Here is a 26,585-nt window from a genome sequence, read left to right as displayed (position 1 = left end):
ATAATAAAATAGGTAGGTAGGTAAAAAATAAAAAGATAAATCGAGAACAGAAGGCACCTCCTACCTATTATGTACTAGAAATGTACAATCACCCTAAAAAGCAAGCGAGTTCAAATAATTCACATTCCCAATGACACGCGAAAATGGCGATAAGACAAGATTTCCAATAGCGGTAGAGGCAAGAGGGATAGAAGTGAAACAGGAGGGGATAATGGTTATGAAGGAGCCGGGGTAGGAGTGGGTGGGAGGAGGGGTGTGAGAGGCCTGGGAGAGAAGGGGGAGGATGATATTTGAAACTAAGTCTCTGGTTAAACCTAACATAATGTTGCCTTTCTGACTAAGCATGCAACAACATGGCAACTCATGTTCATAGTGTTAACCCTCTATAGACCAAGTTATTTTGGACAAAATCGTCTGATGGTACCTATATCTTGCATCTGAGCCCATCCGAACACATTTCAAAGAGAAAATTTGACGTGCAACATACATACGTTGCGTTGCAACCGACTCGACTGTGAAACCGAGTTTCATGAAACTCACTGTGCAATGTGTGTATTTACATAGGAAACTCGTTTCATGAAACAGGTTTCACTATAGTGTGCATTGCGCCAAAAATTTAGGTAGTCAAAAACGGACGGGCTCTCGAGGTCTTGCCAGAAGAACATGACGAGATGTCCGAAATCGAATCTTGGCATTATCCTGGAAGTAACTCCACCTGGTGAGCATGCCGCCATTGTCACTTCGGGCAACAATAGCAACGATGATGCTCTGGTGAGTAACTTTAGCTTTAATAACTGGGGGTAGTAAATTTGGGCTTACCATACTTAGGCTTACCTTCACAAGGTCTTGAATGAGCCTTGCATTAGTGGAAAATGGTTGGGGTAGGAGCTATTGCTAGTCATTTGAATGTTAATATTGACAACTTTTATGAAAGATTATTTGAATATCAACCAGTCTGCAATGGTGGACGATGATAGAATGATGGCAACAGAATTTTGACAAGAACTGCATCATTGAATCATCCAAGTAGAAATTTCAGGTTAAACCGATAAAATAAGTGTTCGAATCACTTCATAATCAATCTAATTTCTTTGAGTTTCATATGGTTTGTATTTGCTCTTTTTCTTCATTGGAATCAGATGTGCATTCATTAGAAATCTAGCTACTTTGACAAATTTTAAACTCTTTGGTCAGCTGGGGTATTTAGTTATTATGTATAGATAAGTGGATGCACGTCTGATCTCTTGTAGTATTTGTATTTGCTCTTTTTCTTCATTGGAATCAGATGTGCATTCATTAGAAATCTAGCTACTTTGACAAATTTTAAACTCTTTGGTCAGCTAGGGTATTTAGTTATGTATAGATAAGTGGATGCACGTCTGATCTCTTGTAGTATCTAATCAATTTTCTTCTTAGTTTTATTCTGATTTGCTTGTGTAAATCCCTTGCTAACAACTCTGTTATCTTCAACAAACTCTTTTTCTCAGAGCGGTGGTGCAACAAATCTGTATTTTTTGTTTTTGGTAAATTGGTTACTCTGGCAGAGGCTATTTATTTGGTGGAACTTTTGTCGTTCTTTACAAGATGAAAGCGAAGCGTTGCCATACGATTGACTTTTTCCGAAGCATGTACTGTGATGAACCTCTATGATAAAATTCCATACCTCGACTGGGATTGAACCCACGCCCTCCTGTTTACCAGGCGAGCGCCTTGACCACTACACCACCGAGGCAGGAAAGTAAAGTAAGTATTGGTAATTCTTCCAATCTGCAAAATTTCCAACTCATGACGCCTTTGACGTGTGATGGGTTAAATGAAATCGTAGGACTTCAATATACATAACGTGTTCACTACTCAGTAGCCTTAGTACACGCAAAAAAAAAAAAAAAAAAAAAAAAAAAAAAAAACTTTCAAGTCCTCAAGCTAAGTCCCCCCATTTAAATACCCACAACTACCCAGTTGAGGGTTCAAAATTCTGTTGTAGGAGCGAGTAGTTTTTAATAGCGATAGGTAAAAAATAGATACCTACCTACCTATTACTCGTATAAAAGTAGATATCACACATTGTGAATTTTGTCTGTTTGTAATTGCTGAGCTGATTAGGTAGAAAATAACATTAATTTGTAGCTTGATTTGACAAAGCGTTTTTACTTTGAGGACAAATACCTTCTTATTTAAATTGAAAAATAACGTTTACCTTAACAAATCAATATTGTAATCCTAAACTTTCAATTTCAACATTTTTCTTTCCATAAAACTACCTATGATGTTTTTATGTCTTAGATACTTCACCTATCATTTTCCAATTTGTAAAATCTCGAAAGATCTATTAAATACAATTATTTTTATTTTTGTGTATCTAAAGCGTTATGTTTATTCCACCTAGCACGGTATGTGTTTTCTGTACCAGATTTTCTAGTTTTATATCCTAGGTAGGTACTAGGTACCATCAGTGAGTTGTGGTTTGATAACTCTGCACAACTGACCCTATCTTCGTTAAATAAATGAGGCTTCTCAGGGACGGTGAACAAATTGTCTGTCAAAACGGCAATTGAATTTAAGCAACGTTGCACGTGGTTTTGTATTTGGATGGGTGACCATCTAGGCAATTGCTGACATTTCCCGTCCCCGCACTTAGGCTGGTTGAGGTTAATGTGAGGAGACATGAAGCTAGTCACCAAATGGAGGGTAAAACCCCCGTCACCAAATATCTTAGCAGACAGTTAAACAGATACCAAACAAAACACTTAATAAAAGTACCCTACTCGTATTCATGAGCTTTCAAGAGCAACCCTGTGTTAAAATGAACTACTGTAATTTTGTAATGACAGTAGCAGATGCACCCGACTGCAAAACAGGTAATATTGGTTTCATACCTTGGAATTCCTTAACCCTTTGATAAGTAGGTATTCTATCTCCTTATTTGAAATGTGGCTCATAGAACTGCATCATTGAATCATCCAAGTAGAAATTTCAGGTTAAACCGATAAAATAAGTGTTCGAATCACTTCATAATCAATCTAATTTTTTCTTTGAGTTTCATATGGTTTGTATTTGCTCTTTTTCTTCATTGGAATCAGATGTGCATTCATTAGAAATCTAGCTACTTTGACAAATTTTAAACTCTTTGGTCAGCTGGGGTATTTAGTTATTATGTATAGATAAGTGGATGCACGTCTGATCTCTTGTAGTATTTAATCAATTTTCTTCTTAGTTTTATTCTGATTTGCTTGTGTAAATCCCTTGCTAACAACTCTGTTATCTTCAACAAACTCTTTTTCTCAGAGCGGTGGTGCAACAAATCTGTATTTTTTGTTTTTGGTAAATTGGTTACTCTGGCAGAGGCTATTTATTTGGTGGAACTTTTGTCGTTCTTTACAAGATGAAAGCGAAGCGTTGCCATACGATTGACTTTTTCCGAAGCATGTACTGTGATGAACCTCTATTGTAGACCTCAGTCGAAGAAGACAACATCCTGGTCGATATAGCTCTCTCTATCGTAGTATGTATAGATATTGGATTGAACTCTATCTAATGTTAGAAGTAGAAAGCATGTGTATTGAAGAGTAGTATACTTACCATTATATATAACTCAGAGGGTCGCGATGAGTTTAAGCCTACATTTTGAACCTGGTTGGAGCCTAGAGGTTAACATGGTTTTATTTGTATGCCGATAGGTTCCCGTCCTGGAAATAAGGATACAGGATGATAGGAAAAGTCGTATGAGAAGAACGATTCCTTTCGATTGTGATGAAAATGCGAAAGAAACTCGATGTTGCCGTAGCCCCCTGATAGTGAACTTTGATGATTTCGGCTGGGACTGGGTAGTAGCACCTCGCCAATATGAAGCGTTCTATTGTAATGGAGAATGTCCCTATGTGTTTCAAACATCCACCTTGAATGCGCATATTGTCAGTCAATCCAAAACAGCCAAAGTACCTCTCTGCTGTGCACCAAAGAAAATGTCCCCTCTGTCTATGATTTATTATAACCATGACTTGGAACTCAGGTATTCGATAGTACCAGACAGTAAAGTGGAAAGTTGTGGCTGTGCGTAGGTAACCAATGTCACCCCCCACCTTGTGTTAAAAGAACATAAAGTTCAGATTGCACCCCGCTTTGACCACTATGTTGCAGCAACTCTAGCGTCCTTATTTCTGTTATGTTAGGTACCCTTCTTAGAAATGCAAACTAAAGACAAAAAGAAGAGAAGGTCACGCCGGAATTCTGAAGGATTGACTTGCACGGAGGAAAAAAAAACGTATGCTTGAAGTAATACGAAAGTAAATAGGTCAGTGTGGTATGGTGCCTATCGAAAGGTCAGATTGGAGAAAAAAAGCCAGTTCTGTCAACCCAAGAAACAAAGAGTTTGCAAATTTGAATGCAATGCTTTTTATACCTACCTATTACCTATGTAAGTACATGTACCTACTTTTTTTTTGCAATGAGTGCTTGTTGGTAATACGATCTTTGAAGTAAAACATGTAAAGAGTTTTTTGTTCTTTTTTACCTAAATACCAGGAGAATCCATTTTTTTTGTGGCGTTTTTAAAATGCAGAACTTCAAGCTAAACAACTGCACCATCCATGTAAATGATATGTGTGAATTATACAGGGTGGACACGATGACAATATGGGTTAGGAGGTTAAGAGGATTGAAGATTGCTCACAGTAAAAAAAAGATAAGGTTTACATAAGATTCACCATAAAACTGATCTGAATTATTACACATCTGGTGTACACCAAAGGTCCCGGGTTCGATTCCCCGCAATCGAAAGATGGGCCAACGATTGTCTAAATCTAAATGATGGATCAACCATTGACCAAATGAACAACGATTAAAAAATGCATGAGCTAACGATCCGATTGTTCAAATGATAGGCCAACTATTGTCCAAATTATGGGCCAACTAGCGTCCAAATTATTGGCCAACAATCGTCCAAATTATGGGGCAAAGGTCGTCAAAATATCGGACCAACGATCGTCAAAATGATGGACCAACTATTAACCAAATGATGTACCAACGATTTTCCAAATTATGGGCCAAAGATCGTCCAAATCATGGATCAAACGATTTCCCAAATGAAGACCCACATAGTCCGGGACACCCTGTATGCCATTTTTCTCTCTCTGAAATTATATTTGCACGCTTGAAAAGGGAAAGGGAAAGAGGCCCGTAGGGGGGAAGGAAAAAAAAAACTTTCATTGGATGTATGAAAGTGAAGTCAACATGCGTTTTTCTACTCCTTGACAGTTGAACTTTATCCGGGTCAATGTAGGAGGTTCTTCCCTGTCCCCTCCTAAACCCTCTCACCTTCTGACCCTTCGCCCCTTTTTATTTGCAACCCCTCACTCCCTTTTGCAAACCCTCCTTGAGTTTTTGCAAGTTATGCAACACGCAATACAACTTTGTGCACTTCCGGCCATTAGATATCAAGTTTTCTTTCTGTCAGGAAGGGAGTAAGGGAAGAGGAAGAAAGGAGGGAATGGTTGGGAAGAGAAGGAAAGAGAGAGGCAAAAGATGGGATGAGGAAGGATGTAGAGGAAAAGAGTGTAGGAGGAGAATAGAGCAGGAAGAAGGTAGATGAAGGAAGAGAAGGAAGGAGGGATGTAAAAGAAGAAAGAGGGAGGAGAAGAGGGATAATTATAGAGAGAATTGTCAGTCAGACAAGAACAGGGGAGAGATAGAACTCGTGTCAATAATTAAAACTGCCTCGGTGGCGTAGTGGTCAAGACGCTCGCCTGGTAATCAGGAGGGCGTTTTGGGCGTTTTATCATTTTGTATTTAATCCATAGTTATGACTGAAAATTAGTCATTCCTAAAATTACAATGATGAGTTGATAAAGGGTTCGACTTCCGCTCGGGCCAAACTTTATCCTAAACAGATAAGGTTCGCTCTCGGATCGACTGACTTTCTCCTAGAATTTTGGAAGACACCAGCCCCCTGAACTTACTGTCTTAGTAAGGATAAAATTGTGAAATTCTAGGTCACCTTGGTGGTAGAGAACGCCTAAGGCGTTAACCTCGCCTAGTGGTTGCCTTCCACTCAAGAGTCTATTATTATTATTAAAACTGTATAATTTGGTCTAGGTCCTATTCCAAGAACGTCTCTTTTTTCGTGCCAGCCTAGTTCGCTTGGAGGGACCGTCTGCCTTTTAAGCGCTAGGTCACGGGTTTGATTCTCAAAGGATTTCAGAAAAATGGTCGACTGCGATGTAACATGTAACCATTTTTTCGTGCCAGCCTAGTTCGCTTGGAGGGACCGTCTGCCTTTTAAGCGCTAGGTCACGGGTTTGATTCTCAAAGGATTTCAGAAAGATGGTCGACTGCGATGTAACCATACCTACTTCAACATACCAAAAAATGTAGGTATTTCGCCAAATAATAAAATAGGTAGGTAGGTAAAAAATAAAAAGATAAATCGAGAACAGAAGGCACCTCCTACCTATTATGTACTAGAAATGTACAATCACCCTAAAAAGCAAGCGAGTTCAAATAATTCACATTCCCAATGACACGCGAAAATGGCGATAAGACAAGATTTCCAATAGCGGTAGAGGCAAGAGGGATAGAAGTGAAACAGGAGGGGATAATGGTTATGAAGGAGCCGGGGTAGGAGTGGGTGGGAGGAGGGGTGTGAGAGACCTGGGAGAGAAGGGGGAGGATGATATTTGAAACTAAGTCTCTGGTTAAACCTAACATAATGTTGCCTTTCTGACTAAGCATGCAACAACATGGCAACTCATGTTCATAGTGTTAACCCTCTGTAGACCAAGTTATTTTGGACAAAATCGTCTGATGGTACCTATATTTTGCATCTGAGCCCATCCGAACACATTTCACAGAGAAAATTTGACGTGCAACATACATAGATAATATGTACGTTGTGTTGCAACCGACTCGACTGTGAAACCGAGTTTCATGAAACTCACTGTGCAATCTGTGTATTTACATAGGAAACTCGGTTGATGAAACAGGTTTCACTAGTGTGCGTTGCGCCAAAAATTTAGGTACCTATTCAAAATCGGACGGGCTCTCGAGGTCTTGCCAGAAGAACATGACGAGACGGGGTTACAGTGATGATGACAAGTGTGACTGTGGTGCTGTTCAGGATGAAACACATTTTCTTGCCCACCCTAACGGAAGTTGAAGATTGGAAAGCAAAGCCAATATGAAGAAGTGGGGCTGCACAGATGAGGACAGGTAATTGTGGAGCAATCCGTAACGAGGCTCACCTCTCCTATAATGTCCTGATCTCAATGAAACGTGCTCTGTGGAAGATGCCGCAAACAACAAAGCAGTTGCTGTGACTATAGGTACTGGATGATCATGATCTAAAGATTCTAGAGTTTAGAAACCTAAACAGTCTGACAGTACGGAGTTGAAGATTGGAAAGCAAAGCCAATATGAAGAAGTGGGGCTACACAGATGAGGACAGGTAATTGTGGAGCAATCCGTAACGAGGCTATAATGTCCTGATCTCAATGAAACGTGCTCTGTGGACGATGTTTTTAAGCCGCAAACAACAAAGCTGCAGTTGCTGTGACTATAGGTAGGTACTGGATGATCATGATCTAAAGAGTCTAGAGTTTAGAAACCTAAACAGTCTGACAGTACGGAATGGTGACCCTTTATCGGAATTACTTTCCGATAAAGTAAGTACCTATTGGTAATTCTTCCAATCTGCAAAATTTCCAACTCATGATGCCTTTGACGTGTGATGGGTTAAATGAAATCGTAGGACTTCAATATACATAACGTGTTCACTACTCAGTAGCCTCAGTACACGCAAATATTAGAAAATAATGTACCTACATAGGCATTCAACGACTTATCAATAGGCCTGCTCTCTGAGATCCCTCCATATTATTTTCCAATATAGGGACACTCACTTCATATTAAAACACCGCTACTGACGGAAGAAACATGGTTTGTTCAGACCAGGCTTTTGAAGCGACTGAAACGTACCTACATAGGCATTCAACGACTTATCAATAGGCCTGCTCTCTGAGATCCCTCCATATTATTTTCCAATATAGGGACACTCACTTCAACACCGCTACCGACGGAAGAAACATGGTTTGTTCAGACCAGGCTTTTGAAGCGACTGAAACGTGTGTGACGGACCAAAGGCTAAGGGAGGTTAAAACCATTTCGTCGTCTCACTTGAATTCAAATTAGGTCCTCTATTGTCCTCATGAGGTCGATTACACTCAGAAATAGTGAACGATTCAAACGGTCATCGAATATTCTTTGAGGTCAGTCGGTTTGACAGGGAATTTTTTTCGACTGAAACGTGTGTGACGGACCAAAGGCTAAGGGAGGTTAAAACCATTTCGTCGTCTCACTTGAATTCAAATTAGGTCCTCTATTGTGCTCATGAGATCGATTACACTCAGAAATAGTGAATGATTCAAACGGTCATCGAATATTCTTTGAGGTCAGTCGGTTTGACAGGGAAATTTTTTCCCGGAATTCACTAGTGTTACAACATCATAACTATGTGTGTAAGACCCTGTACATTATAATAGATGTTCCAGGCTCCAGCTAGAACAAATTTTTTATCGCTGAACTTGCAAACATAAATAATAATCAAATTTAAATTCTAGGTGCCCCTGAAGTTCTAGTTGGCTTCCACAATGAAATTCTCGTATGTTCCATGATGTGTCTAGTTGTGGTTTCGCTGACAGTTTCACCTAGGAAATAATCTGTGCCGCTCCCCAACAATCCCCCCAGGCTCCAGCTAGAACAAATTTTTTATCGCTGAACTTGCAAACATAAATAATAATCAAATTTAAATTCTAGGTGCCCCTGAAGTTCCAGTTGGCTTCCACAATGAAATTCTCGTATATTCCATGATGTGTCTAGTTGTGGTTTCGCTGACAGTTTCACCTAGGATATAATCTGTGCCGCTCCCCAACAATCCCCAAAAGACTGACCTACTTTGTATCCCGACGAAAAATCTAGGCAACGTTCCAGTTATTTTAGTTGTAATGTGTGTAGTTTTTTTGTTTCTTTTATTTTTTTAATAACACAATTTTCAACTGTTTTCCTTCTGCTTTCCTGCATGTTTCATGAAAGTTTTTGTGGAATTTTTTTGGATGTTCTTTTTTTCATTATTATTATTTTGTTTCACAGTTGACGTCGGCGATTTTCTTCTAACTACAAAGTTTTTGTGGAATTTTTTTGGATGTTCTTTTTTTCATTATTATTATTTTGTTTCACAGTTGACGTCGGCGATTTTCTTCTAACTAGAATGTGCCAAAATGTTCCACATTATTTTACCTCATGTATAATCATATGACCGCAAATTCTCCTGATTAGAAAAGCTATATCTTATCTTGAGGAATACCTAAACCTAAGACACTGATGAATGTTGCTTTCCCAGAGCTAACTGATTTCTCTTTGTTGTAAAGCTCGTTCGTCTCTATTTGCCGGAATTTCCATCATTATTCGTTTCTTATTCGATGAAACAATCACATTGAAGTCCTGGTCTTGGCATTTTATAGGTGAAGAACGAAAAATAATTTAAACTTTTCATTGGAAAACCGACTAGGTATTAGAAAAACTTGTGTTTTCAAACTTGGGCCCCAAGTAAGATTTTCCAAGTGTTTTGTTTTCCTAGGCCCGGAAAGCACCTATAGTCCTTTCTATCCTACTTTGACATTGGCGTAATTCTTTTCCCAGAACTCATTTGTGTTTTTAAAGTTAATTTTAGAAAAGCTATATCTTATCTTGAGGAATACCTAAACCTAAGACACTGATGAATGTTGCTTTCCCAGAGCTAAACTGATGTCTCTTTGTTGTAAAGCTCGTTCGTCTCTATTTGCCGGAATTTCCATCATTATTCGTTTCTTATTCGATGAAACAATCACATTGAAGTCCTGGTCTTGGCATTTTATAGGTGAAGAACGAAAAATAATTTAAACTTTTCATTGGAAAACCGACTAGGTATTAGAAAAACTTGTGTTTTCAAACTTGGGCCCCAAGTAAGATTTTCCAAGTGTTTTGTTTTCCTAGGCCCGGAATCCCCAGTGTGTCATTTCGCCAGCATAGAAATCACACGATTTATTAGTTCGATAGATTTGTCGTATTTAAATGAAAACGGGAGAAAACTTGCTTCGGCGACAAAGTGTCGCTATTTAGATTTTTTTTCGCCCGAAATTTTTTCCCCTTCTTCTCCTGTCTCCTCTCGTCCCCTCTCGTCTCCTCTCGTCCCCTCTCGTCTCAAACTCGAAGAATATCTACAACAACTTTACTACACGAAGGTTGACATTATTCTTTTTATTGTACAGAAGATGTTTGTAAATTATTAGGACTCGAAAAAGAATGGTGAAAAAAAGTTGGAGAAGTTTGCATAAACAATAACACAAAGCTAGCCCCAGTCAGCGGTTGTCAAGAGATGGGATGTGAATCTCGAAAGCGTTCCACTTTTAGTTGGTGTTCTAATGTTCCGCATACCACAATGAAGTTATTTGGCATCTCTAGTGCAGCTGAAGTCTCCTTAGTCGGCAAAATAAATGAAACGTAAGAGCTGGTCAGCAGTACCTACTGTCGAACTTCCCTGGTACTCAGAAACTGTAATATTCATTAGTACCCACCGACTTACCTAACACCTACGTAACAATCTCAAAAATTTACGACTGTAGGATATAGGAGGAATCCTGGGGCTCAATATTATATCTTAGGTATTTATTAGCCAGGATGAAAAAAATCGCTTTATTCATTTAGAGGAAAGCAAATTTGCACAAGACTTTCGAGACTGTAGGAAGATGTTTTTTTTTTTGTAGTTTTTTTCTCTCAAAGGTATTAAGTGGGAACTTTGTAAACGCTCTTAGCTCTAGAACCTTCTGATGTTTTGTGTGTTGGCGTGGAAAGTTCAAAATATCGAAAGAATCTTCGCCCCACATTTACGTCAGTCACATCAAAAGAACTCAAAATACATTTTATTAATAACATTATATCTTCGTTCAACGGTAAGGTCGTCACGATACCTCCAGACTTAATAGTTTATCAAAGGTGCTGCCCACTTGAGATTTCCAAGTTTGTTTTTTCAAAATGTTCGATGAGGGCTTAAACTTTCAAAAGTTATAACAATATTTAATAGGGTGTGGGAAGTTGAGATATCCGCCTACCCTGTAGTCCTGAGGATCTTCTAGAAAAAGGAAACTTTGTGTAACTGCCTCAATGTCATTAGTGCTGATTCCTACACAATTTATTTGTTATTAGGTCGTACTGAATGCTTTTTAGGTTTTTGGAGGTTGACCAAAGATGACATTTTACTTCTCTATATAGGAATAAGGGGTTCTGTGGCTAAAGGTTTTCTTTAGAGGCAAAAAGCACTTCTGCTCATTCCGAGTCGAAGATTCTCTGGTCCTGCTTGTCTGACCTCCACTGTATCGAATGTTTCTAAAGATCTCGAGCAAGAAATTAGAACTAATAATGAAAATAATAAATAAGATTTTATAAAAACGTGTGGTTGTTGGTCGTGTGGCCATCACTTTACACCAGCTTGACTCAAATTGGGGTACCAAAACGGGCGAAACTTTGTCCTCGGGTAACGGCCATACAAGATATACTTGCGCTGTCCCACAGTTGAAACGTCAAAGGCAAAGGAAGCCTTATGTCGGGTCTGATTATTGGGTGGAAGATTTACCTCGGGAGCGTTATGCTCTGAAAATAAATCGTAAAATCCAGAAGTACACATATTTTGAGGATGATGAGACAGAGGGTACGTAAAACTGTCAAGGTTACAGCCATCAGATTTTATGTACCTAAACTCGTCTATTCCGTATGTATTTGGACCAGCGGCAGCGTCTCTATTCCTCTCACTAGGAGTCCCCGAAACAGCAGAACAGCAGCACAGTTTGAAACCCGCTGCTCAGTACTACAAGACACTACGCCAGACACTCGACCATCAGCTTACTATAAACTCCAATCCACAATTCTATGACGAATCCGAGAAATATTCAGGTTTGTATTTAATTCTAATGAGGTGATGTCAGGTGAGACAAGCTGAACATAAATCATTCGGCCTCACACGGCGAAATGTAACTTAATTAGATGGAAAGGTAGAAATCTCAATGCATAAGTGTGATTGCGAGATCTGGAGATTTTTTCTACTCTATCTTCAAAGCGAGATGGAAAAGATCACCGCCGAAAAGACAGAAAAAATTGTACCTCCCGCTAGTATCATGAGAACATTGATGACATTGTAGTTAATGTCATACAGGGTCCGATATGAAGGCGGGATTTGAATCAGGTTCAACTCTGAGCTAAAATGGCTGTAGGTATACCAGGCAATGAACTGGACATCCCAGTATCCTATAGAATTGAAATGGATCCTTGGCAAATCTGAAAAATCATCAAGGATTTATTATAATGCTAACCATTCTGTGTAAATGAATTCTCGTACAAAGTTGCAAAATGCAAATCAATGTTTCAAAGGCACGCTAAACTGCTAAATTTAAAATACTGCCCTAAGTCGGAGGTTTCACTTTCGATGTCCCAAAGGTCAATTTTGGCTTAAGTCATGCTGTCATTGGCTTTTGGCATGCAGCAAAATTATAGGTTTTATAGGTGTGGTAAAAGTGGGGACGCACCTTAATACAAATGAGTAGGTAAATGCAATTTAATAAGGACTTTTGCATTGACTAAATAAAATTCTAGACATTTCTAGAACGTTTGTGTCGAGAATAGTCAAGGTTGTAGACACCTTGCCAGACATTTGCCACATTTTATTCATCCCCTCCTACAAAACTTAGTGTGAGAGGTCAAGAGTAGGATAATTATTTGATTTAAATTACCCCACTTATAACTATTACAGCTGTTAGTCTTTTGCTGTTGAAACTTGGGTGATGGCGGCGTTTAAGGACACCCCACTACATTTCTGATCCTCAAGTAGAATTCTTCGAGAACAGAATACATCTCTGGGCACAATACAACTTCATCAAAATGTAATAACGCGAGCCTTTTGTTCCGAGGGGACGCTGTGGACGGTAGGACACTGCTGTGTCACCTGTCACAACAGTAGTGCCCCTCTGAGCTAATAGTGTGACAAGGGATGTGGATCTTTTGTGTGTTCATAGTACATTGTTGTAAGACTCAGTGATAAAATTTAGCACAGAGATACAGAGAACAATAATTCGAGGAAAGATATATTTATCACAAGAATTCATGGTTAAGAAAATCAGAATCCTTTTGATGAAATGACCCTCTAAATAGCAGGTATCCTTCTGGAACAAACATCAAGAGACCCAACACATTTCCTTCTTATCATTCCTGAAGCAACCATGACGGTCTCCAGGAAGAGAAAGGGTCGGACAATGTGCCAGACATTTGCCACATTTTATTCATCCCCTCCTACAAAACTTAGTGTGAGAGGTCAAGAGTAGGATAATTATTTGATTTAAATTACTCCACTTATAACTATTACAGCTGTTAGTCTTTTGCTGTTGAAACTTGGGTGATGGCGGCGTTTAAGGACATCCCACTACATTTCTGATCCTCAAGTAGAATTCTTCGAGAACAGAATACATCTCTGGGCACAATACAACTTCATCAAAATGTAATAACGCGAGCCTTTTGTTCCGAGGGGACGCTGTGGACGGTAGGACACTGCTGTGTCACCTGTCACAACAGTAGTGCCCCTCTGAGCTAATAGTGTGACAAGGGATGTGGATCTTTTGTGTGTTCATAGTACATTGTTGTAAGACTCAGTGATAAAATTTAGCACAGAGAACAATAATTCGAGGAAAGATATATTCATCACAACAATTCATGGTTAAGAAAATCAGAATCCTTTTGATGAAATGACCCTCCAAATAGCAGGTATCCTTCTGGAACAAACATCAAGAGACCCAACACATTTCCTTCTTATCATTCCTGAAGCAACCATGACCGTCTCCAGGAAGAGAAAGGGTCGGACAATGTCCAAACAAAATAAAGAACCTAATAGGCCAATAAATCAATCAATTAAATCAATAGTAGAACTTAGCGTACATAGGGGGGGTTCTAAACCACTTTCTCGACTCAAATATTTCGAGTGGGCAGCGGCGCCAGCTTGAGTTGCACCTTATATTATTTGCATTTTAAATTTTACATATAAATACCTTTGGCTACAGGGTCGTATCGACTTTTGACTGAACTACTTATCGTTGTAAGATCGGTCTGAAATGCTGGATTACCACGTCTGATAAATACAGTTTTGACTAAATCGTCATGAAGATATCGGTTCCAATGAATTGATAGATTGATACCTATCGAATTCCTGATAAATTCTTCCTTCAACCACTGGTGGCACTGTATTCTCTAGATCAAATTTCACTTAGCTAGTGATTAGTGATTGATGCACCTTTGAATATTTTTGAAGCACTTGTGTAAAAATTTTATGAAATAATATTATGTGCTTTAGATTCTTTTGAAGTGAGTTTTCCCAAGTTTGTTTTTAGCTAAAACCCCTTTAGGAGTGAGCTATTAATTTCTTACGAAAGTCACTACTTTGGGTCGGTCGGGGTTGTGTTTTTTTGGATCTTTTAGGTCACTAGCAAGCTATTCACTATGAAAACTCATTTTTAGTTGATTTGTCTACTGTAGTAGGTATGTACTCAAATTTTCCTCTGATCTTCCTTTCTTTTGTGTTGAGCCAAGTTTGAAATCCAAGTACCTTTCTTTCTTCGAACGCACCCATGTAGCAATCTTTAGCAGTTAGTTATCCAGAACTAATCACACGTATGCATGTCCGAATGATTAAACAAAGATGGTTTGGAGTCCCGCCGCGCGACCTGTTTGTGTTGCAGGTAATCCCATTTCTAATGGAACAGTTGCAGATAATCCCATTGCCGTCGTTGGAGTGATATGATGTGTGTTCGCAGATTGTTCTCATACCTAGGAGAATTCCGAGTTTGATTAACATCAGCTCTTAATTATGTTCGATGTTTGCTTCTCTAGACTGTGATGATATTGAAGGCTTTGTTGTACGACACCTCAAGCATCATGATTTCAAGGGAGACGCGAAACACATTACCACCTTAAACACATCACTTTGATATAAAATTAGGTAGATTGAAAGTTCGAGAGGAAATGCACCTAATCACAACTTGATTATCCCGGCTCTGTAGCAAATACTTTGCAAGTTTACTGTTGTTGAACTTATTCAGCGTATTTTTTCTGGCTTTGGCAAACAATCTCTGGAGCATTTCACTTTTGTATTCCATCAAGAGTCTTTAGAACACTATGGATCTTCTTGGATCATGGAACACCATGGAAGATCTTCGTGATTTGGAAACCATCTAGATTCGGAATGGAAAGTTTCCAGCAACATAAGTAGGTACAAGAACCTATTTGACGAGTGTTCTCTAGAAAGTTCTGTCTTGCCGGTCATTGTAGTTACAAAAGCATGTGAAGCATCAGTAGGAACATTATAATCCTTTTCATACTTATTATGCACTTCAAAGTAAGCACAATGAAATCTAGAAGGGAGATACAAAGCGCAGGGTCGTCTGCTGAACGCCAAGGTATTCCACAGTATTTTGCCTCTTGATGACTGCACCAAGTGCACGATAATTATTATTGTTCTACTAGGTCTGATTTTACAGCTATTTTTGGTTCATTCTAGACTGAAACCCATAATCCAGTGTACAAAAACTTCAATGGATTTCAAATTTGGTTTGTATTCCTGGAGGTTTGTACTCAACTTGACAAAGAAATCAAAGCACCTATACTTACAAATAGGATTACACCTCCCTTGTTTATTTTACTTCACGTTTCCCTTAGCTCCTAGTTCTTATCTTCCTAGCTTGTGCTTTGAAATCCTCATGTATGTCGGAAGTTGTTTTGTGATTGGATCTTGATAGTGGTTGTGGTCTGTGGTGTAAGTGTAGTTGCGATATTTTAGTCCTCTATGCCAAGGTAAGTCTACATTTCTCAGGTCATTTCGTGATTTCCAATATCATCTGACCGATCTTTATACTTAGTTCCTTTTGACAGTGGCTTTGTAGCGTTTATCTGAAAAAGTGAATTTGACATCTCCACTATTCGTGGTGGATGTGACATTTCTCCCTCTACATCGACAATTTCTCAATTTGACACACCTAAACTTGATTTTAAGGATTTTTTCCCCTTGCTAAAAAATAGTCAAGGTTGAGTGCGAAGGGCATCCATTCGTTAGATTTGTAGCCAAAACCAAATGTCAGCTCAAAGGAATCACCTGGTTAGGGCTGATTGAGAGACTGACGAAAAACGCCGACCCCATCTCTGTACACGGGAGAAGGCGAAGAAAAAGAAGAAATTGATTTTAAGGCCAATTTTGTGTCCAAAATAACAACTTTTTTGGTCCATAGTCTTTGCCACTGTGAAGTTTTACTGTTAACTGCCGTGTCTACTATCTACTATACCCGCCGACCCCATCTCTGTACACGGGAGAAGGCGAAGAAAAAGAAGAAATTGATTTTAAGGCCAATTTTGTGTCCAAAATAACAACTTTCTTGGTCCATAGTCTTTGCCACTGTGAAGCTTTACTGTTAACTGCCGTGTCTACTATCTACTATACACCGAAATACGGAGGCGGTCCGGTATTTAGACAAAATATAGTACTCACACTATTCAGCATTCCACACTAGACACCAGGGTTAACAGTGGTGGATTGTATTGTGATAGTTTGTCCAAGATCAATAAGGGATAGCAGAAGAATAAAGTTTGGTCTTTCGAATCCTTTCACTGTAGACCTATCTACATATCACTAAAAATATAATTATTGAAGAGAGTATTTATAAAAGAGTTAGCTTTTTAGTCCGTCCTTTCTTTATTAAATTACAATAGTAATAATAAAAGGTATAGTGGACGGACTATTGTATTCGCTTTGGTGTCGCCTCTAGTCTTGTCCACTTTGTGCTGTCTTGCCATGGAACGTCATCGTAACCATCACAAGCATCACAAGCACCATCAAAGTCCTCCTTTATACACAGAACAACAATTGGAACGTGCTCCTCTCTCTAGGAAACTTTGTGTAACTGCCTCAATGTCATTAGTGCTGATTCCTACACAATTTATTTGTTATTAGGTCGTACTGAATGCTTTTTAGGAGGTTCACCAAAGATGACATTTTACTTCTCTACATAGGAATAAGGGGTTCTGTGGCTAAAGGTTTTCTTTAGAGGCAAAAAACACTTCTGCTCATTCCATGAGCTAATAGTGTGACAAGGGATGTGGATCTTTTGTGTGTTCATAGTACATTGTTGTAAGACTCAGTGATAAAATTTAGCACAGAGAACAATAATTCGAGGAAAGATATATTCATCACAACAATTCATGGTTAAGAAAATCAGAATCCTTTTGATGAAATGACCCTCCAAATAGCAGGTATCCTTCTGGAACAAACATCAAGAGACCCAACACATTTCCTTCTTATCATTCCTGAAGCAACCATGACCGTCTCCAGGAAGAGAAAGGGTCGGACAATGTCCAAACAAAATAAAGAACCTAATAGGCCAATAAATCAATCAATTAAATCAATAGTAGAACTTAGCGTACATAGCGTTTGCAAATTTTTGGTCGGATTTGGATACTTTTAGAGTACCTTGGGGATTTGCGATGATTCAGTGTCCGATGACAAAAGGGATATACTTCTATTGCATTACTTTCCACAAGTATGACACCTATTTTATTAGATTTATTTTACCTGTGAGTTTATTTTCTTTTCTCAAGCTGTCTCAGATTATTTTTATGAAACTTTTGCTTTGAATTCTAGAGATCTGTTTTAGTTTCTGTTAATGTGCGAACTCTAGGCCCGGAATCCCCAGTGTGTCATTTCGCCAGCATAGAAATCACACGATTTATTAGTTCGATAGATTTGTCGTATTTAAATGAAAAGCGGGAGAAAACTTACTTCGGCGACAAAGTGTCGCTATTTAGATTTTTTTTTTCGCCCGAATTTTTTTCCCCTTCTTCTCCTAAGCACCTATAGTCCTTTCTATCCTACTTTGACATTGGCGTAATTCTTTTCCCAGAACTCATTTGTGTTTTTAAAGTTAATTTTTTTTAATAATACTTAGGAACTGGACTCGAGGATTCACAAAATATAATAAAACATTCAATAAGACTTCGAAACAAAAGCAGAGCACTTGTAAAATTCCCACTCAACTTCTAAAGCACTGAGTTCATGTATTATGTCTATTTCTTCATTATCTTTCAGTCTTCCTACTATTTTATTTTTTTTACTATTAATAAGTCTAGTAGTACCTCTAAATTTGGGACCTGAAAGAAAATAACTTAGTCATTGGCACTGAGCAAAGACATTACTATGTTTTATTACTATCATTTTTTAACACGAGATTTAATACCTGATAGGTACCTAATTTGTTTTGATGTACAAGTAAAGAGTCCTTTCTTCACAACTTCAGATTGTAGATGTTATATTCGATTTATTATAAATATACCTGATAGGTACCTAATTTGTTTTGATGTACAAGTAAAGAGTCCTTTCTTCACAACTTCAGATTGTAGATGTTATATTCGATTTATTATTAATAAATCTATCTATAGTTTCCAATTTCGTTCTTTCTTTGCTCGAGTTTGAAAAACCAATAAGTCTAAATTATCTAAATTTAGTGTGATTGTTGAAGAATTTGTCTTTAATGCTGAAGGTGGCTCTCATTTCCCATAATAGTTCCTGGGTTACTAACTTATGTGTCGTTCATGATTGCAATGACACACAAGTAAATGCTCTCATATTGACCCTTTTTTTTCGAAAAGCACGTGGTTCCTAATTTATTTTCCTTCCTCTAAAGTTGTATTTACCTCTCATTTCCCATAATAGTTCCTGGGTTACTAACTTATGTGTCGTTCATGATTGCAATGACACACAAGTAAATGCTCTCATATTGACCTTTTTTTTTCGAAAAGCACGTGGTTCCTAATTTATTTTCCTTCCTCTAAAGTTGTATTTATTTTATTCAAAGTGTAACAACGAGATTTTTACTCCGATAGGAAAAAGTTCGCGTGTGCTTGAACTCTTTTGAAATGAAAATGAATGGGAAAAATTAATTTTCCCAAAATAATGCTAAGAAATATGAAAAGGTTTTTTTTGCCGTTTGCAAATTTTTGGTCGGATTTGGATACTTTTAGAGTACCTTGGGGATTTGCGATGATTCAGTGTCCGATGACAAAAGGGATATATTAGGTACTTCTATTTCATTACCTACTTTCCACAAGTATGACACCTATTTTATTAGATTTATTTTACCTGTGAGTTTATTATCTTTTCTCAAGCTGTCTCAGTTTATTTTTATGAAAATTTTGCTTTGAACTCTAGAGATCTGTTTTAAATTCTGTTAATGCGCGAACTCATTTCGGTTGGGTTAAAATTTAATGATTCCTTTCCTTTGGTTGTAAAGTTTGAGTGAAACTGATTCTTGTCACCATATTCATTATTATCTTGGAGCTTAGAGTTCTTAGAACAAATTGACATAGAATATTCAAGACTATAGAAAATCATGATTTAGGACCGAAGACGACACAAAACATTTTGTTTGGATAATTGCTTTCTTTCTTCTCATGCAATCCTTTTTTTTCTGTTTCAAAATGTTGTATTAAAATTAAAATGCATTAAAAAATAATTAATAAACTTTCCGTCACACAGTAATTCAGAAAATGAATTATGAATTTATTTGAGACTAGGAAGAAAAAAAAAAAAAAAAAAAAAAAAAAAAAAAAAAAAAAAAAAAAAAACAGTAAACAACAAAACATATCATAATAAATTGCTCAGGGGAATTTTCCTTCCTGTGATAGATAAAGAAGTTCACTACCCTTGCTCTAATGAGGAGCATTGCAAAGAGAACTCTTCATGGAGTTTTCGTAGAGTATCTCGTTTAATTTATTGGTATCAGTGACAACTATGTGGTACGCCACTGGCCGATATTATTATAAACTAATAAAAAACCAAAACCTACATACCTAGTTAAGTACAAAGCAGAAGCTGAGACAGACACAAGTAGAATTAATCAAGCACTCACTGCTGGTTACTGCTTGCCAACCTCGGTCGCAAATTCTTCCAGCACACAATACCGCCTACTTATCGTTCCTTACGCGCGCCTCAGAAAACTTTTGTGTTTGGTGAAGATTGGAACTTGGCTTTATGCTGATCATAAGTCACAGCGTAACAAACCCGTCTAGCGCCATTGTCCACGTGCCTCACTTAGTCTACTGTATCACTTGTGCTCACACGCCTGCATATACCATCATTATGAATACACAATTTAGTGAATTTCACTGACAGTTTCTAGAGAATAGTAAGCTGTGTCAAAAATCCATATCGGTTTAGGTGAAGAACAACTCTCAAAAGTTGGCATAATCAGATCCGGACTTCGACTTGTTTTATTGGTACAGGTCAGTCTAATCACTAGCGAACTATGAATTTAATAGAAAATACCTACCTACATGGTTCAGTTACGAAATTACAATCACTCTAGTCGAATTGATCTGTCCAATATTGACAATGGGAAATGCTATAAGTAGAAGAGCTTTTGTTAAAACTGTCTCCTTGAAAAGTTAGTTTGAGCTGTTTATAGGTACTCAGAGTTCTTTCTAGCTACTTATACTGACACTACACGATACAGAACTATAATATCCCTCCCTTTTTTTCACCAATAATATACTAAAAGTTCCCTCTCACCCCTAGATACAGTGTAAACATAAAACGAAATGTCCTAAGACTTTTATTATTACCCTTGTTATGGACGTTTTTCTCCACCCTTCAACCCAACCTACACAAGAATATTTACATAGAAAGCCATAACTGACATCTTGTTAGGCTTCGAAATAGGTCAGGTTTTCCTTTTTAGGTCATTTCTGTTAGTTTTATACGAAGAAATTTGCCGACTGCAAGACATGTACAGTATCCCTTACACGTTAACAATGCACAGCATTCTTTATGTGTGAATATTTAAAATATTTACATCAAAGTTCTACTCGTTCTTGATATGGGTTGACTTTTATACTTTTACGAGTTTCAGCATGCTAAGTTTTGTGTTTCCAGTTTCTTCGTCAAGTTTCTGGTTATAGTTGTAAGGTTTTTTACAACACCGTCATTCTTTCAATGTTTTACTTTCCCAAGATAGAAGGTAATTGCTGAAACTAGAAAATGTGAATTCGTCAAGTTTCTGGTTATAGTTGTAAGGTTTTTTACAACACCGTCATTCTTTCAATGTTTTACTTTCCCAAGATAGAAGGTAATTGTTGAAACTAGAAAATGTGATACTGCTTTTCTAAATGGATATCTCTATTCTCTAGGAGTCTAGGTGTTGTTTGAAATCCATCACCAATACAGTACCTTGCCACTAAACTAACTTTTGATTATGCTGAAACTTGAATTAATGATTTGGTAATCCGATTCGTAAATACTCTGATGATTCTTTATCATTATGACTAAATGTCCTTCTAACCAACCCCAGTGGGCGATTGAAAGGGATTTATCCAGCATAATAATTATTATGTTGCAAAGTGCACAATACAATGTTGAAACTTGAATTAATGATTTGGTAATCCGATTCGTAAATACTCTGATGATTCTTTATCATTATGACTAAATGTCCTTCTAACCATCACCAGTGGGCGATTGAAAGGGATTTATCCAGCATAATTATTATGTTGCAAAGTGTACAATACAAACAAGATGGGACATGACGTCCCGAATCGACATTTTGGATATTTGGCAAGCCTACCTCTAGGTATCTATTTATGAAGTTTTCTTATACCCAAATACATACAAACAAACATATCAGATTTGGCAATTATGTTCGTTGGATATCTCTATTCTCTAGGAGTCTAGGTGTTGTTTGAAATCCATCACCAATACAGTACCTTGCCACTAAACTAACTTTTGATTATGTTGAAACTTGAATTGATGATTTGGTAATCCGATTCGTAAATACTCTGATGATTCTTTATCATTATGACTAAATGTCCTTCTAACCATCCCCAGTGGGCGATGGAAAGGGATTTATCTAGCATAATTATTATGTTGCAAAGTGCACACATACAGACAAGATGGGACATGTCATGTCAATTACATGATGACGCCATTGTCATTGTTTCACCCCAATGACAGTAACTTACAAATAGGATTACACCTCCCTTGTTTATTTTACTTCACGTTTCCCTTAGCTCCTAGTTCTTATCTTCCTAGCTTGTGCTTTGATATCCTCATGTATGTCGGAAGTTGTTTTGTGATTGGATCTTGATAGTGGTTGTGGTGTCAGTGTAGTTGTTGTGGTCCATATTTCGCATTGCATCAATTATGACAATTGAAATTTCTTCTGCCAGAACCACGTGGTCCTTCGTATGTGTGACGCATGCGCAGAGGTACGGAGTATATGCTACACATTGGACACTCAGAGAGTGATGGTCGGGCGCTCATCGCAACCAGGAGTGAGTTGCCAACAAGTGAAATTTCTCCTCGCGTCGTTCTACGTTGAAAATTGAAAAAGAAAAGTCGTTACGTATTAATTTCGATTGATAGGAAAAGTAATAACTGTTAGGTATGTGTTATCAATGTGATAAAATAGATTAAAAATATCCATCCATTAATTTGTGTCTTGTGATATAATAAGTGTTCATTTTTGTTTTTCTTTTAATGTATTAATTACCCTAATTGTTTCATTGTGATTTATTTTCCCGAGTTGGATGTTTTGTTTGATTTGTCTTCATGCAAGGATATTATGAGTTTTCCGGTACTTGGTTTAGTTTAAACAGTTTGCATCATGACACGTCGCCTTCCCCTCGAACACAAAACGCGACGATTTTTTGTCAAACGATTAAACAAATTTATAGCTGCGAATTTTGGATTAACGACTGGTCCTTGTCGCACAATGTAGACAAATTCTACTCTGGCCGAGTTTGGATGCTGACGGGAGCAGTATGAAGACAAGATTATGTTGGAGCTTGCCTCTAGTCCCGAATGATTAAACAAAGATGGTTTGGAGTCCCGCCGCGCGACCTGTTTGTGTTGCAGGTAATCCCATTTCTAATGGAACAGTTGCAGTTAATCCCATTTCTACTGGAACAGTTGCAGATAATCCTATTGCCGTTGTTGGATTGATATGATGTGTGTTCGCAGATTGTTCTCATACCTAGGAGAATTCCGAGTTTGATTAACATCAGCTCTTAATTATGTTCGATGTTTGCTTTTCTAGACTGTGATGATATTGGAGGCTTTGTTGTACGACACCTCAAGCATCATGATTTCAAGGGAGACGCGAAGCACATTACAACCTTAAACACATCACGTTGATATAAAATTAGGTAGATTGAAAGTTCGAGAGGAAATGCACCTAATCACAAATTGATTATCCCTTATCCGGCTCTGTAGCAAATACTTTGAAAGTTTACTGTTGTTGAAATCCTCTCTCTAGGAGTATGATGCAGGACATGGAAGCCATCACACCTAGGAAACATTCCTTTGATAGTAAGTCAACTTTTAGATAATTACCTACCCGTTATTTGTTAAACTCCTTTATTTGTAATTGAAAGATTAAATAGATAGGTACTAGATACGTTTATTATAGCACAATTATCATAAGCCGGTAATACATAGCTAATATTGGTACAATATGAAGATATTGATCCTTATTTTCAGACGATTAGTAGCCACTTCTCTAGGTATCTTTGTTATAGGATGTAGCCTACATATTTTGCCTCATATTTCCTATTTTTTGATATCTACCTACATCCAAAAAATTTCAAACTTTCCGATTTCGTTGCAATTCAAAAGCAAGAGGAAATCCTCGACGCCACGATATGACGTCTGAGTGATTAGTTTATTTTTATTTAGCTCAGCTCTATTTATGTACCTTCCTTTGATAGTAAGTCAACTTTTAGATAATTACCTACCCGTTATTTGTTAAACTCCTTTATTTGTAATTGAAAGATTAAATAGATACTAGATACGTTTATTACAGCACAATTATCATAAGCCTGTAATACATAGCTAATATTGGTACAATATGAAGATATTGATCTTTATTTTCATACGATTAGTAGCCACTTCTCAAGGTATCTTTGTTATAGGATGTAGCCTACATTATTTTGCCTCATATTTCCTATTTTTTGATACCTACATCCAAAAAATTTCAAACTTTCCGATTTCGTTGCAATTCAAAAGCAAGAGGAAATCCTCGAGGCGACGATATGACGTCTGAGTGATTAGTTTATTTAGCTCAGCTCTATTTATGTACTAATGTACTTAATGTAGATCAAAACTTTTATAAACTTTTTTGACAGGAGTGCAGGAAAAATGGAAATAGTGGATATTATTTACATTAATAAAATACATGCGGGAGTAAAACAAGAAGAGTTGGAATTATCTTTGTTGTTCTGAACAGCGGTTTTCTTTTAGGATACATATTATTTTTTGACTTTAGTACAGAACTTTAATGGTGAATGTGGAACTAACTTTACTCGCCTTAAATTTCACAGAAAAGCTGAAAGAGTAGGTACCTAACACATCCCCCAGAAACAGTGGAGATGTCAAATACACATTTTCAGATTAGTCTAGATTTAAAGGTCAATCACTCAATCCTTACTCCTTATTAATTTTATTGATGCCTTGATAAACGATTACTAAAATCCATGCTTCAAACATCCACTAAACTTTCATTCTCTTTGCAAGAAAGTTGACATTGAAAGAGTCAACTAAATTCTTGTAGACATTAATTTGGACCTACGATAATTTAAATTTACAAATATCCTTATCAAACGCCTCTTGAAAAAGGCTCAGAAAATAACAACAACTACCTACCATGTTTATTACTAACCAACACATACCTCCTTTGAACCCCAGATACATATTCGCACCTCTCCCTTCTTCCCGAAACCACTTTCTCGACTCAAATATTTCGAGTGGGCAGCGGCGCCAGCTTGAGTTGCACCTTATATTATTTGCATTTTAAATTTTACATAAATACCTTTGGCTACAGGGTCGTATTGACTTTTGACTGAACTACTTATCGTTGTAAGATCGGTCTGAAATGCTGGATAACCACGTCTGATAAATACAGTTTTGACTAAATCGTCATGAAGATAACGGTTCCAATGAATTGATAGATTGATACCTATCGAATTCCTGATAAATTCTTCCTTCAACCACTGATGGCACTGTATTCTCTAGATCAAATTTCACTTAGCTAGTGATTAGTGATTGATGCACCTTTGAATATTTTTGAAGCACGTGTGTAAAAATTTAATGAAATAATATTATGTGTTTTAGATTCTTTTGAAGTGAGTTTTCCCAAGTTTGTTTTTAGCTAAAACCCCTTTAGGAGTGAGCTATTAATTTCTAACGAAAGTCACTACTTTGGGTCGGTCGGGGTTGTGTTTTTTGGATCTTTTAGGTCACTAGCAAGCTATTCACTATGAAAACTCATTTTTAGTTAGTTTGTCTACTGTAGTATGTACTCAAATTTTCCTCTGATCTTCCTTTCTTTTGTGTTGAGCCAAGTTTGAAATCCAAGTACCTTTCTAATAAACTTTTTTGACAGGAGTGCAGGAAAAATGGAAATAGTGGATATTATTTACATTAATAAAATACATGCGGGAGTAAAACAAGAAGTGTTGGAATTATCTTTGTTGTTCTGAACAGCGGTTTTCTTTTAGGATACATATTATTTTTTGACTTTAGTACAGAACTTAGTTATGAACTTAATGGTGAATGTGGAACTAACTTTACTCGCCTTAAATTTCACAGAAAAGCTGAAAGAGTACCTAACACATCCCCCAGAAACAGTGGAGATGTCAAATACACATTTTCAGATTAGTCTAGATTGAAAGGTCAATCCTTACTCCTTATTAATTTTATTGATGCCTTGATAAAGGATTACTAAAATCCATGCCTCAAACATCCACTAAACTTTCATTCTCTTTGCAAGAAAGTTGACATTGAAAGAGTCAACTAAATTCTTGTAGACATTAATTTGGACCTACGATAATTTAAATTTACAAATATCCTTATCAAACACCTCTTGAAAAAGGCTCAGAAAATAACAACAACCGCCATGTTTATTACTATCCAACACACACCTCCTTTGAACCCCACATATTCGCACCTCTCCCTTCTTCCCGGCAAAATATTAGGCAACAATCTTCAAAAGACTGAAAACAATAAAGACGACAAAACGCAAAGCAGAGTGCATATTTAAGATCTCCTTAGGGCATTTAGACGCGTAGAGTGAAGGCAGTCGAAACAGTGGAGGGTTCATTAAAGTTCGCAGTTAATTAACAGAGTCTAGACGAGGGAGATAAAATGTTTCATCAACACATTATTTGTGAAAACACCAACATTTTTTTCTTCTTTTTTCATGAAAAACAAAGTTTTTTTTTTCTTTTCTCTTTATCCGCTCTTTTCTTTCTTTTCCTTGAAACAACAACAATTGTTTACTTTATTGTTCTCCTGAAATTTGTTGCCCTATTGGAATAAGGGATTTTATGGCTACACCAAATGTCGAGATGAAATGAAGATTAGTGCTTGCAAAAAAAAAAAAAAAAAAAAAAAAAAAAAAAAAACGGAGAGCAGAGAGAGAAAAAATTGAGAAAATTAT

General features: G+C 37.3%; 2 protein-coding genes across 2 annotated transcripts in view; both read left to right on the top strand.

Annotated features, from left to right (window-relative positions):
* Window positions 1-663: 663 nt before the first annotated feature.
* LOC103512619 (growth/differentiation factor 8-like) lies at window positions 664-4,245 on the top strand. The gene is made up of 3 exons (XM_008477394.2): window positions 664-771; window positions 3,678-4,009; window positions 4,170-4,245. Exons 1-3 carry the CDS (start codon window positions 664-666, stop codon window positions 4,180-4,182), a joined length of 453 nt encoding a protein of 150 aa, XP_008475616.2. The 3' UTR covers window positions 4,183-4,245.
* A 19,154-nt stretch (window positions 4,246-23,399) lies between these two features.
* Window positions 23,400-26,585, top strand: part of LOC103512533 (inhibin beta chain-like) — a 33,128-nt gene continuing 29,942 nt past the window's right edge. Inside the window, exon 1 of the mRNA XM_008477302.3 lies at window positions 23,400-23,458. Coding sequence (XP_008475524.3) covers window positions 23,410-23,458 — 49 coding nt within the window. The 5' untranslated portion in view covers window positions 23,400-23,409. The remainder of the gene's footprint in view (window positions 23,459-26,585) is intronic.

The sequence above is a fragment of the Diaphorina citri genome, unplaced genomic scaffold (genome assembly GCF_000475195.1).
Source record: "Diaphorina citri unplaced genomic scaffold, Diaci psyllid genome assembly version 1.1 scaffold37, whole genome shotgun sequence".
Lineage (NCBI taxonomy): Eukaryota > Metazoa > Arthropoda > Insecta > Hemiptera > Psyllidae > Diaphorina > Diaphorina citri.
The sequence above is the reverse complement of the archived record's forward strand: the minus strand, read 5'-3'. Positions and strand labels throughout refer to the sequence as shown.

Excerpts from the sequence above, each read along its gene's own strand:
- LOC103512619 (XM_008477394.2), top strand. The coding sequence starts at position 664 with ATGACGAGATGTCCGAAATCGAATCTTGGCATTATCCTGGAAGTAACT. Across the intron at positions 772-3,677 it reads ATAGCAACGATGATGCTCTG|GTTCCCGTCCTGGAAATAAG; the intron begins GTGAGTAACTTT and ends GTATGCCGATAG.